Source organism: Odontesthes bonariensis, chromosome 1 (assembly GCF_027942865.1).
Source record: "Odontesthes bonariensis isolate fOdoBon6 chromosome 1, fOdoBon6.hap1, whole genome shotgun sequence".
Classification (NCBI taxonomy): Eukaryota; Metazoa; Chordata; class Actinopteri; order Atheriniformes; family Atherinopsidae; genus Odontesthes; species Odontesthes bonariensis.
This window is the reverse complement of record NC_134506.1, coordinates 20503076-20514567: the sequence shown is the minus strand read 5'-3', so window position 1 is coordinate 20514567 and position 11492 is coordinate 20503076. Positions and strand designations below refer to the sequence as shown.

General features: G+C 40.4%; 2 protein-coding genes across 2 annotated transcripts; one reads left to right on the top strand and one right to left on the bottom strand.

The window, feature by feature from the left end:
* Positions 1 to 72: 72 nt before the first annotated feature.
* LOC142384656 (putative stereocilin-like protein) lies at positions 73 to 2360 on the top strand. Its single transcript, XM_075470957.1, has 4 exons — positions 73 to 176; positions 366 to 463; positions 671 to 821; positions 1682 to 2360. Exons 1-4 carry the CDS (start codon positions 128 to 130, stop codon positions 1765 to 1767), a joined length of 384 nt encoding a protein of 127 aa, XP_075327072.1. The 5' UTR covers positions 73 to 127; the 3' UTR covers positions 1768 to 2360.
* Positions 2361 to 6607: 4247 nt separating this feature from the next.
* On the bottom strand, positions 6608 to 10896 carry LOC142384647 (uncharacterized). The gene is made up of 5 exons (XM_075470944.1): positions 10822 to 10896; positions 10629 to 10684; positions 8811 to 8903; positions 8253 to 8542; positions 6608 to 8140 (listed from the first exon to the last, which is right to left on the bottom strand). Exons 2-5 carry the CDS (start codon positions 10635 to 10637, stop codon positions 7921 to 7923), a joined length of 612 nt encoding a protein of 203 aa, XP_075327059.1. The 5' UTR covers positions 10638 to 10684; positions 10822 to 10896; the 3' UTR covers positions 6608 to 7920.
* Between the last annotated feature and the right edge of the window lie 596 nt (positions 10897 to 11492).

The window sequence follows — 11492 nt, the reverse complement described above, 5'->3', positions numbered from 1 at the left end:
TGCTGTGTCTCTACCTGACGGCTGCAGTAAGGCGGTACTCTGGCTGGGTCAGCTGAGGCTGTCCTGCTCAGAGGAGCAGCTGCTGGCACTTGTTGAGCTGCTCACCCACCGCCTTGCTTTCGGACCCATGAGTTCATGGGGGACTGATGTGCTCATTGAGATCGGAGTCCTGGCAGGTATTGCTCACTCGGTGCTTTCAGCGCGCTCCTTTTAATGAACCTATGTAGACTAACGGTCATACTGCAGCTAATAATTATGAGTGCTCACAAATTTAAGCTCAAGCCATTTTGCTGGATCCCACTGGTTTTTATACCGAAGCGCTTGTTGCTCTCCAACGTCTGTGAAATATTCTGCTTGTTCCACAGCTGGTCTCCCAGATATGGCCATGTCAGCTTTGGTGAAAGAGCAAATTGAGGGAATCACACCTACGGCTATCTCAATGATACCGCCTGAAAAGCTTGCTGTACGTCAACATTAAGTTAAATCAACAGAACAAGTTAATTTGATATTTTTCATAAGCTATAAAAAGTGTATTTTACTATTTATTGTTTTTTCCCTGACAAAATGCTAATCTGTGCTCTTGTGACTGCATTTATCTCAGCAAATCTTGATCATTTCTTGCATTTTCTTCTCTGTTTCTTTGTTTTCTTGTCTGCTACTTGATATCAAGGTGGCATTTCACCAGAGACAGATCAGCATGTTCTCCTATGAGCAGGCTGTTGCAGTCACTCAGCAGCAGCTCTCTGCTCTGTCGGATGTTCAGAGGACGGCTCTAGATATGGTGCTGACTCCATGGGAGGACAGGCCAGTAGACTTCAGAGGTAAAACACAGAGACTTATGAAACTTTGGTCTGCTGATTAAGTCATTGTTTTGACTGAATATCAACTAAACTCAACTTACAGTGTATATTAGAAAAATAATCATTTGGGAGTCGGTGTACCGTAAACAAGTGCTTGATGTTTGTCTAAAGGAAAAGAGATATGATGTCCACTGACAGACAACAAATGATCTGCAACTTTAGAAAGTTGCAACCAAAATAAACTTAAAGAAAAGGCCAAATGTAATTTAATATAACGCTTTCCTTTTTTAAATTCTTTTTCTTGTTTTTTTTTTGTCTGAGATCCTCCCGGAGCTGTCGAACCATCAGCTGAAATTTGCTTTCATTTTTTAAAGCTTTAAAGCTGTAAATAGCTTCTCATTTTCATTTGTATAATTCTTAACAAACTGAAGGGGCATAGCTAAAGCACAGTAAGTGTGCTTAAAATCGCTCATGCATAAGATTCTTTTAAATATATAATTGTGTGCTCTGTTTGTGGTGGGACCAGTCTTTGCTCACAGAAAGTGGGAGAAACCTGGTGATAATTGAGACTGCATCTTTTTTTCTTTTATTACAGTGCTTATTTAATATTGTACCTCTGGAAGGTTCATTCAAATGGGGTGTTTGGTTGTGTGTTCAAAGTTTCTGTTTGTCCTCAAAACCTAAAATGAGTTGTAGAAGTGTTTGGTGTGCAATTGTTTACTAAACAGTAAAGTTGTTTGAGAGTCTGAAGAATTCTTAAAACGTTTACTCTTTGTCCTTTGTTTGACATTGGCTTTTATTCATTTTGGTAATGATATCGAAGGGGGATATCGTATTTTGCACGGCTCTACATTTATACTGGTTTCACTGTGTTCCTGCAGGGAGGTCACTGGGTCTGGTGCTGAGCCGCAGTCCTCTGTGTCTCATATTGGGACTGCTGACCGTCCTGTTCTGCCCTGGAACATGACCCAACTCACCCCAGCTGGATTAGGACCTCTCCTCATTCACAAAACCACAAATAAATAGAAAAAAACCCTCATCTGTCTGTGCTGTACCCCACCTCTGAAATAAGCAAACCCCTCCGGATACGATGAACTGTTTTCAGTTGATTTTTAATCTGTTTTATGCAACAGTCCCTTTGACATCAACACTAAGCAGTCGATAAACCAAATGAGGAGAAATTAATCCATGTAGTAGACACATATTTATTTTCATTACTCTTGCATATCTATTTTTTTTTTTTAACCAAACCTGTATGGACCCCTGCTATCCCAATGTGTCCTTCTCAGGGATGAGAAGCCATATCCAGAAAAGCAGCCCAAATAAAGGTTATATATATATATATAGTTATTTAAAAAAGAAAAAAGTCATTAAACAACTTCTGTTGCAAATTTACAAAGTTATACTTTTGTGAAATTGTACAATAAAGTCAGAGTGGTGTTTGGTACATATTATAAATAATCTTGATGGGGGACATGATTCCCACTAAGAACTTGTTAGCACTGATTAAGTTCAGTTTATTGTTGCTGTGAGTTTTGTATTGTTGTGCACGCTTTACAATTAATATGGTCTGAAATAATCAAATTAAACTAATCCGTCTCAGATTGACTCTGTTAATTTATTTATTACATTGTCGGTTCACACTCCATGATTCAGTCCTGTTTGCAATACTTCAATCTTTTTCATTTTGTCCCATCACACACCCCAATGGGCCTCACACATCTCACCGTTGTTAATTATCTCATGTTCACTAAACCATATTTACTGCTCTAAGACATTGGTTTTTGTCATGCTTAATTCATCCTTTGGTTTTTCTTCATTTCCTAAAGCAGAGCAGTGTAAAATGGTCTTTTCTCATAATTGTTATTAATATCACACGTTTTGATAAATCATTCTCTAATTATAGACTTATATTAATTTCCCTTTGTGTCAAGAGATAAGTTCAATATCACACATATGGGCATAAGATTAGTGCTACTCTTTACACATCTAAAGCTGAAAGGACTCAGTGACTCACTTTGGACACAGTTCATAGTAAATTATGTGAAAATTTGAATCTGTTGCATTCAAAGTAATGTAAATGATTTTGTAGTCGAAATAAGAAATTACAGATTTACACTAACGAGCAGTGGTGTGGTACAGGATACACTCCGTTTATGCACTTATCTCTCAGCTATCTTAGATTATACCCACTTCTAAGTCTCCTCTTATAATGTGCATCACAGTCAGTGCTGTCCTGAAACTCCACAACTTCCACAAAAGGAAAACACACAGGGCAGCCGTGGCCTAGTGGTTAGGGAGGTGGACTTAAGATCAGAGGCTTGCAAGTTCAGATCCCACCATTACCTCTCCCTACACCTCTATCCATGGCTGAAGTGCCCTTGAGCAAGGCACCTAACCCCACATTGCTCCAGGGGCTGTAACCAATACCCTGTATCTAAATAGCTGTAAGTCGCTTTGGAAAAAAAGCGTCAGCTAAGTGTAATGTAACATGGGCCTGTCTGTCTCTGCTAACAGCTGCCCTCGTTTGATGAGTTGGTTTGGTTCACACATAAGATTTGGGGTGCTAATATTTTCTTTTAATCCTTTCTCCCTGATATCAACATTTAATGTCACAATGTACATTAAAACATTAAAATCATGAAAATACTGCATACATTAGCCGCTTTCGGACTGTAGGAACCTTTGGCAGTTCTAATAACCTTTTAATCCGCGGGGCCGTTTTCTCCCGTGTTCGAACATACAGGAACTCGGGGCTTTCTCCCTTAGTTCCTATAACTATTTAGCTCCTTCTCCGAGGTCGGGTCTTTTCATGGTTCTATAGAAGGCATCTATCGGAGGTGTTTGGTGGTCGGTAGCTACGCCCCTTGTCATGCTATCACGGCTGAAATGTTTACTCATACAACACGGACAAAACCGGCGCGTGTTTAATAAGTTAAATTTACACGTTGTCTCCTTTTTCTGCAGCGCTCTGCTCTCCTTTCTTCCTTCATGAAATGAAAAAGTATCGTCTCCTGACGCTCTCTGTGTGCTCTTAGATGTACTTAAGTAATGTAATGAAAAGTATAAGTAAAAAGTAAACAAGGCAAATGCAGTTTGAATGAAATTTTTTATATTTTGGTAAACTTTGAAGGTCAAATACACTTAAAATCTACACACAAACTAGTGCAGGCAAAATTTAGACCAGGTTTAGACAGAAAATACAAACTTTGTGAACCTTTAAGTTTTTCTTCTTCAAGTAAGGTCAGCGCTGAAAATGAGGCGTACATTACACCATTAAGAAAAAAGAGGCTGCTACTGTTATTGCCATCATTATAAACAAAATTTAAAGAAAAAATAGGAGAAAACTGAAGCTTATCTGTCATCTGAAGAGGGAGTCCAGTTTCAAACCCCTTTTGCAAACCTTTCTAAAAAATAAATAAAATAACTCAGAGTACAGAAAATGCGGCCAACATCTCCAAGAAAAAAAGCTGTTACGATTACTGTACTTCACAAGCTATAGGAGGTGCACACACAACCAGTCATTATACAAAAGAAAATATAATTGGGAGGGAACTGCAGCTTATCTGGCATCTGAAGAGGAAGACCTTTTTTGTAAAACTACCTTAAAATCTAAAAAAGGGGAGTTTCTGAAAGATAGAATTTCCACGTCTTTGGGCAGGAATAACAAGCATGGGGTCAAAATACTGTTGCGTTTTTTTCTCTCTCTCTCTTTTTTGTAACGAGTAACTAAACCGTACAATGAAAATGTATTGGAGTAAACGTATGCAATTAAGTTTGGAAATATAATGAAGTAAAAGTGAAAGTTGTCAAAAAATTTTAAACTCGTGGAAAGTGCAAAGTATTCCAAAATATACTTAAGTACAGTAGTGAAGTATTTTTACTTCGTTACTATACAACACTGGACGCCTTATGTGATCGTCCATGATTAATATCACCATCATGCAGACCATGAACACGGTGGCCTCCCCGCTCTCCATATTAGCTTCTTTGTGGTGTTTTTTCTTCTCTCCTTACTGGGTTTTGTTTTGTTTTGTTGTTGAATGTGGCGCTAAACGGGCAGACGGCTGCGTGCGGCGAGAACATACATGCTGGTGATGGCTGACAATATGAACATAGCAGCTAATATGAATAAACTCTGTTCTAGAAAGAAGAGTTATCAATAATGAAATTATTAAAAAGGTGCAGGTAAGGTGGACAGCTTCCCCAGGAAGCCCCTTTCAGGACGTTAAGACACCATGTTCAAAACATGGTGATTAAAACAATGAAAGATTTCACATGGATGCTTTGCACAGAGACTCTCAGATAGAAGTCCATTCATCTTAGCTGCGGATTTAGAATATTTTTCTCCTTTTACATTATGTGCTAAAACATTTAGAGACCATTAGAGAGCATTTAGCAAACACATAATCAGATAAAAAAGGAGGTGACGGTGAATCTCCTCTCTGCCATTCTCACAAAGCATCCTGCTGCTCATGGACAAAGCAGGAAAAATTATTTCACTGAGAGAATGTGACTGGTATCACAATGATTATGTCATTTAGCTGTATTCATACTACATAATGATTCAAAAGGTAGATAATAGAACATTAAGGAAAATATCACACACTTGAATGGAAAATCAAAATGTCACTTATTAAGGCTTCTCTTTAAGGTGAAACTTGTGGAATGAGCACAACAGCTTTAACAGCATTTACAAGTCCCAGCAATTTTTATTCAGAAAGCAGTGAGTTCTTTATGTTCTGAAGTCCAGCATGAAGGAGCACTCTCAGTCGGGGAAGGAGATGGTGGTGTCGACTTGTTCAGCTTCTGCTGCTCGATCTGGATGTTTGTGAGGAAAACAACAGAGAAAATAATGAGCGGTGCCATTTCAGAGGTTTCTTGTTGTGTGTTTTTTTTTTTTTTTGGGATGCGTCTCTTACCTCGTTGGGGTAGTTCCGATAGACTTTGAGGGTGGAGATTGAAGGTGGCATTTTTCTGAAGGGTGATGTCAGAGACTTCAGGTGGAGCTGCATCTGTTTGCAATCAGCAAGAGGATACAAATATTGGCTGTCAAGAGCTAAAAATAAAACACCACTTCATCTTTTCTGCAAGTAGAGTTGGAATTTCAGAATAGTGAAGGGACAGTAAGGGAGAAGGATGGAGGATGTTAGAAGCCAGAGATAAAGAGGATATATGATGGGTGGAGGTCCTACCTACGTTTCAGGTGGAGGTTAGTGCTGGAGAATATTGTCTTCTATAATGGAGAGTACTGTTGAGGTTTTCGGTTTTTTTTAAGGCAAATAGTAGTTTCAGGTAGAGCTGGAAGGTGGTGTTATTTTTGCAGGTGGATGGTTGACTCTGCAGGTGGAGATGGAAGGTGGTGTTGTTGTGCAGGCGGATGTTTGACTGCAGGTTGAGCTGGAAGGTTGAGGTTTTTCGGCAGGTGGATGGTAGATTCTGCAGGTGGAGATAGAAGGTGGCGTTTTTTTGCAGGTGGATGGTTGACTCTGCGTGTGGAGATGGAAGGTGGAGGTTTTTTGGCAGGTGGATGGTAGATTCTGCAGGTGGAGATAAAAGGTGGTGGGTTTTTTGGCAGGCAGATGGTTGACTGCATGAGCTGGAAGGTAGAGTTTTTAGCAGGTGGATGGTAGACTCTGCAGGTGGAGATGGAAGGTGGCGTTTTTAGCAGGTGGATGTTCTGCAGGTGGAGATGGAAGGTGGCGTTTTTAGCAGGTGGATGGTAGACTCTGCAGGTGGAGATGGAAGGTGACATTTTTAGCAGGTGGATGGAAAGTCTGCGTGTGGAGATGGAAGGTGGCGTTTTTAGCAGGTGGATGGTAGACTCTGCAGGTGGAGATGGAAGGTGGCGTTTTTAGCAGGTGGATGTAGACTCTGCAGGTGGAGCTGGAAGGTGGCGTTTTTAGCAGGTGGATGTAGACTCTGCAGGTGGAGATGGAAGGTGGCGTTTTTAGCAGGTGGATGGTAGACTCTGCAGGTGGAGATGGAAGGTGGCGTTTTTAGCAGGTGGATGGTAGACTCTGCAGGTGGAGATGGAAGGTGGCGTTTTTAGCAGGTGGATGGTAGACTCTGCAGGTGGAGATGGAAGGTGGCGTTTTTAGCAGGTAGGATGTAGACTCTGCAGGTGGAGATGGAAGGTGGCGTTTTTAGCAGGTGGATGTAGACTCTGCAGGTGGGGATGGAAGGTGACATTTTTAGCAGGTGGATGGAAAGTCTGCGTGTGGAGATGGAAGGTGGAGGTTTTTCGGCAGGTGGAGATATGAGGTAGAACTTTTGCAGACGGATGATAGATTCTGCATGGGATGGAAACTGGAGTTTTTGTGCAGGTGGATGGTAGACTGCATGAGATGGAAGGTGAAGGTTTTTGCAGACGGGTGGTAGACTGCATGTGGAGAAGGAAGGTGGAGGTTATTCTGCAGGCGGATGGTTGACTCTGCAGATGGAGATGGAAGGTGGAGGTTATTCTGCAGGCGGATGGTTGACTCTGCAGGTGGAGCTGGAAGGTGGAGGTTATTCTGCAGGCGGATGGTTGACTCTGCAGGTGGAGCTGGAAGGTGGCGTTTTTAGCAGGTGGATGGTAGACTCTGCAGGTGGAGATGGAAAGTGACGTTTTTAGCAGGTGGATGGTAGACTCTGCATGTGGAGAAGGAAGGTGGAGGCTTTTATGCAGGCGGATGGTAGACTCTGCAGGTGGAGATGGAAGGTGGATTTTTTTGGAAGGCAGATGGTTGACTCTGCATGAGGTACAAGGTGGAGTTTTTAGCAGGAGGATGGGAGACTGCATGAGATGGAAGGTGGAGTTTTTCGGCAGGTGGATGGTTGACTGCTGGTGGAGATATCAGGTAGAGTTTTTTGCAGATGGGTGGTAGACTGCTTGTGGAGAAGAAAGGTGGATGTTTTTCTGCAGGCGGATGGTAGAAGCTGCAGATGGATGTGGAATGTGGAGGTTTGTCCTGCAGGTAGATGGCTGTTGATGGAGACAAAAACTGTATTTACTGATTCAAATATGAAAAAAAACTTAAAGCTATATAACTATGTACAGATGTCAAAACATTTAACCATCTAACTCATATTTAAAATCTTAAATAGATTATTAAATATTATTTAGATTTAGTAAATATCAATTGTTTGTGGGTGGATTTCTCGGCCTAGGCTCATGAGAAACATCCACGTTGTGAAGCGGAGGATACTCTCCAGCCCCATCGGAGACGTGCACAGTCTGAAGCCCGTCTTCAGAGATTGTGGTCGTCAGCGATGGACGATTCAGCCTCTCCCAGAGCTTCTGCTTAATCTGAAGTCCCAGGTTCAGGCTGTAGGGACGGACACGGCCATTTTTGAACCTACAAGAAACAGAAATGACATTGTAAAAAATAATGAATTTAAATTTTTTAGTACATTTTAAATGTGATGATGATTCATCTGAAAAAGTCACATCATTTGATAGAAACACACCTCAGCATGTCATCAACCACCTCGTGGTAGATATTTTGGTACTCCTCCACCGTGTAGTTGTGAATCATAAGCGGGCCGTCGTCCTGTCTGGGAGCTCTGGAGGGCTGGAGGCTGAGGGCCACAGGAGACACTGCTGGGAGGTCTTCAGGTGGGATGGGGTCTCTAGGCTTTGGCACCAAACTCAGAACCTCTAAAGGAGGTTCAGAAGGGCCGGCCACCGCGCTGCGCTTCCTCTTCCGTGAGGGGTTTGCACTTGTGGAGCGCTTGCGTTTTTGGGGCGCTTTAACCACCTGCAGAAGGTCAACAACACAGAAGAGTTCAGACTGGAGGAACCCACTTAACCTTTTGCACATTTTGCTTTGTAAGAATGCAATTCATCATTACATCAGGTTTTTACAGATCAAACCTTATTTTGTTCTACACTTGGATGTAGGAAGATAAGTGATTAAAAATGTTGGGTTGGGATTTGGAATTAATTCAGTTAAGCAGACCTGTACACTTGTCGGGCACAATGTAACATCAAATTTTTTATCTGTATGTGAGAATCAGATGTCTTACCTGATCGTCCCTGCAGCACGGACACTGCCTGTGGGCCGTGGTTGTGATCCTCCTGGATCTGCGGATGACCTGGTGGTCGGCTGGTACATCACACTGAAACAGCATGTCAGAGAATGGGTTTAAATGGATTGTAAATGTAAGAAATAAGAATTTCGCACAGTCCTACAAATCTTTATAATTTCCTAAAGAAAATCTGTGATATTTTTAAGAAGTCTTATCAATCCACGGAGTTGCTTTGTCCCTGAATAGTTTGGTAAAGAACAGTTGCTGGACCTCATCGATCTCAACTATCAGTGTTTCCTTGCTCAAAATAGTACCTGTTTCACTATTTTCTCCATAAACTCCAATAATAAATGCATTCATTTTGATTCATTCAACACAATAGACATCAAAACAATAAATCTCAATAAAATAATACAATATACAAAAATAAAATCCTCTAAACTCTCTTAAAAATATTCTTTTCATACTATAAATATGTAGGAAAACTTCTGCTTCAGGTCAGGTTTGAGTTTTTCTGAGTTGTTTCCCTTTGAATTTGGTAGTTTTGCATTTCATTTCATTGGACTGATGGTCACATATATGTCACATTCATAACCTCACCAGTGCCACTGAGCAGAGTATACACAGCTAAACAGAACATTTTCACTTATTGATGATGACTGATGAACATTATCAGCCAACCACAAGCGGATTAGAGAGGGCAGTGCTTCGCCCAGGTGACCTACAGCTGCCTCACGTGCTTTTTAAGTGCAACGTACAAGTTAACAACCTCAGTGATTTAAGTTCTATAAAAACAGGTGTGTGAGCTAGTTTTTAGAAAAACAAATGTGTGTATATACATATATATATATATATATATACTTTATAGTAACATTCAGACAGGTTTTGATATGAAAGTATAGTACAGTACTTTTAAAAAGAAACGACAGCTCAGCAGTGACACAGCTGAAGAGAGTTCCAGAACAAGTCGAAAAACAACAACAGTCATCGTTGTTGCTGCTGAGCTGTATAGTTTCAAAAATGTGCAAAACTCTGATACTAAAATGTCTCCAAAAGTTATAGTAAAAATATATAAATAAATATATACACACACAAGTATATATATATATATATATACTTATAAAGTTCAAGTTGTTAACCTGCAATTTGCATTTCAAATAATAAAAGTATAAAGTCTAACCTTTGTTGGATTTTATAAAAGTAATTATAAGGACAGACAAATGTGAGCTACTCAAACAAAATTATTAAAACAAGTTCAAAAGCAAGTTCAGGTCTGACAGTCGGCATCATTTCAGTCAAAATGACGTTCCCTTAAACTTTAACCCATTTTTGTTCTTTAAAATCACATAAATATGCACTCTCTACTGAATGTCCCCCATTGGGGGATGAATAAAGTATTTTTCTATTCTATTCTATCCTAACTTTGACTTCACTTTATGTTCTATACAATGTGACCTGGTTAATGGGTATCTTATATGTTATTTCTGTAATCCCTGACCTTTTGAAAATTTTATGAAAGTTGTTACGAGGACAGATGATTTGAAGTACTTAAAGGAAGTGTTTCAAAAGGAAAATAAATAAACTTAGGATAACTATAAACCAATGCTCAGTTTCATAAACAGGTGTTAAAAGTTCTGGTACAGTTGAGGTCTAACAGTCAATATCATGACGGTAAAAATGACTGAAATAGTATAGAAATAGTATAAATCCCCCAATTTAACTCAAATTTTGATTATTTCTTCACCATTTGTTTTGCAAAGCAAAGAAAAATAGTAGCCTACAGACTATCAAATTTCTAAAAATCAAATTTCTTACATTTTCCATGTTGGAAGTTTCTTTGAGTCACGGGAAGTTTCTGGGAGTCTTTGGCTCTTTAGAAGATGCAGCAAATTGTCAGTCAAAGTGATTGAAATCAACAGAAATCGATGAGGGATGTCTGAGAAAACACTGTCCTTGAATGATAGAATTGTGTTTGTGTTTAAATGATGATACGACCTAAAAGATGCACCTGAGGAGGAACCATAGCAACCATGGAATGCTGGACATCCAAGTTTGTGCATTGGTTGATTTCACGGATGTAGACATAATGATGCCACGTGATGTTTTTCACATATCACCTCTGTGAAGGGATGTTATATCAAGTCTACCTGAAAACACATTTATATATATATATATATATATATGTATGAAGCAATGTGCCCCGGCCTTGAATCTCAGGGGAAAAGGCCCAGTCATAAGGGGAGATTGCTCTGGGAGAGAGGAGAGGGAAGTTAGTCCAGGTATGAATTGAAACAGAGTTTCCAGAGAGAGATGAACAGGGTGTTAAATTTTACAGAAGAATTTGCTTACTTAGGAACTGGGAAGAGGAAACTTGGAAGGGGGGTACTGGTTTGAGTTCCAACGGGAGGTTTTCCACAGGAGCGGAGCATCTTGAGGGAAGCGGGTAAGTGATCTGGGCAAGTAGGCTGCTCTTCGGCCAGATGGAGGACACCGAGAAGCATAGGGACAGAGATGTTAGAAGTGTGAGCTTCAAGAAACGCAGGAGAGCCATGAAAGAGCCGCTCTACTATGGCAGATAATCTGGTGGAGATTGGGTGCAGGCCGGCGATGAGATTGATGAACAACAGGTGTACTGACCGAGGAGAGGGAACCCAGGACTCCACCCAGCCGCAGGTCCCA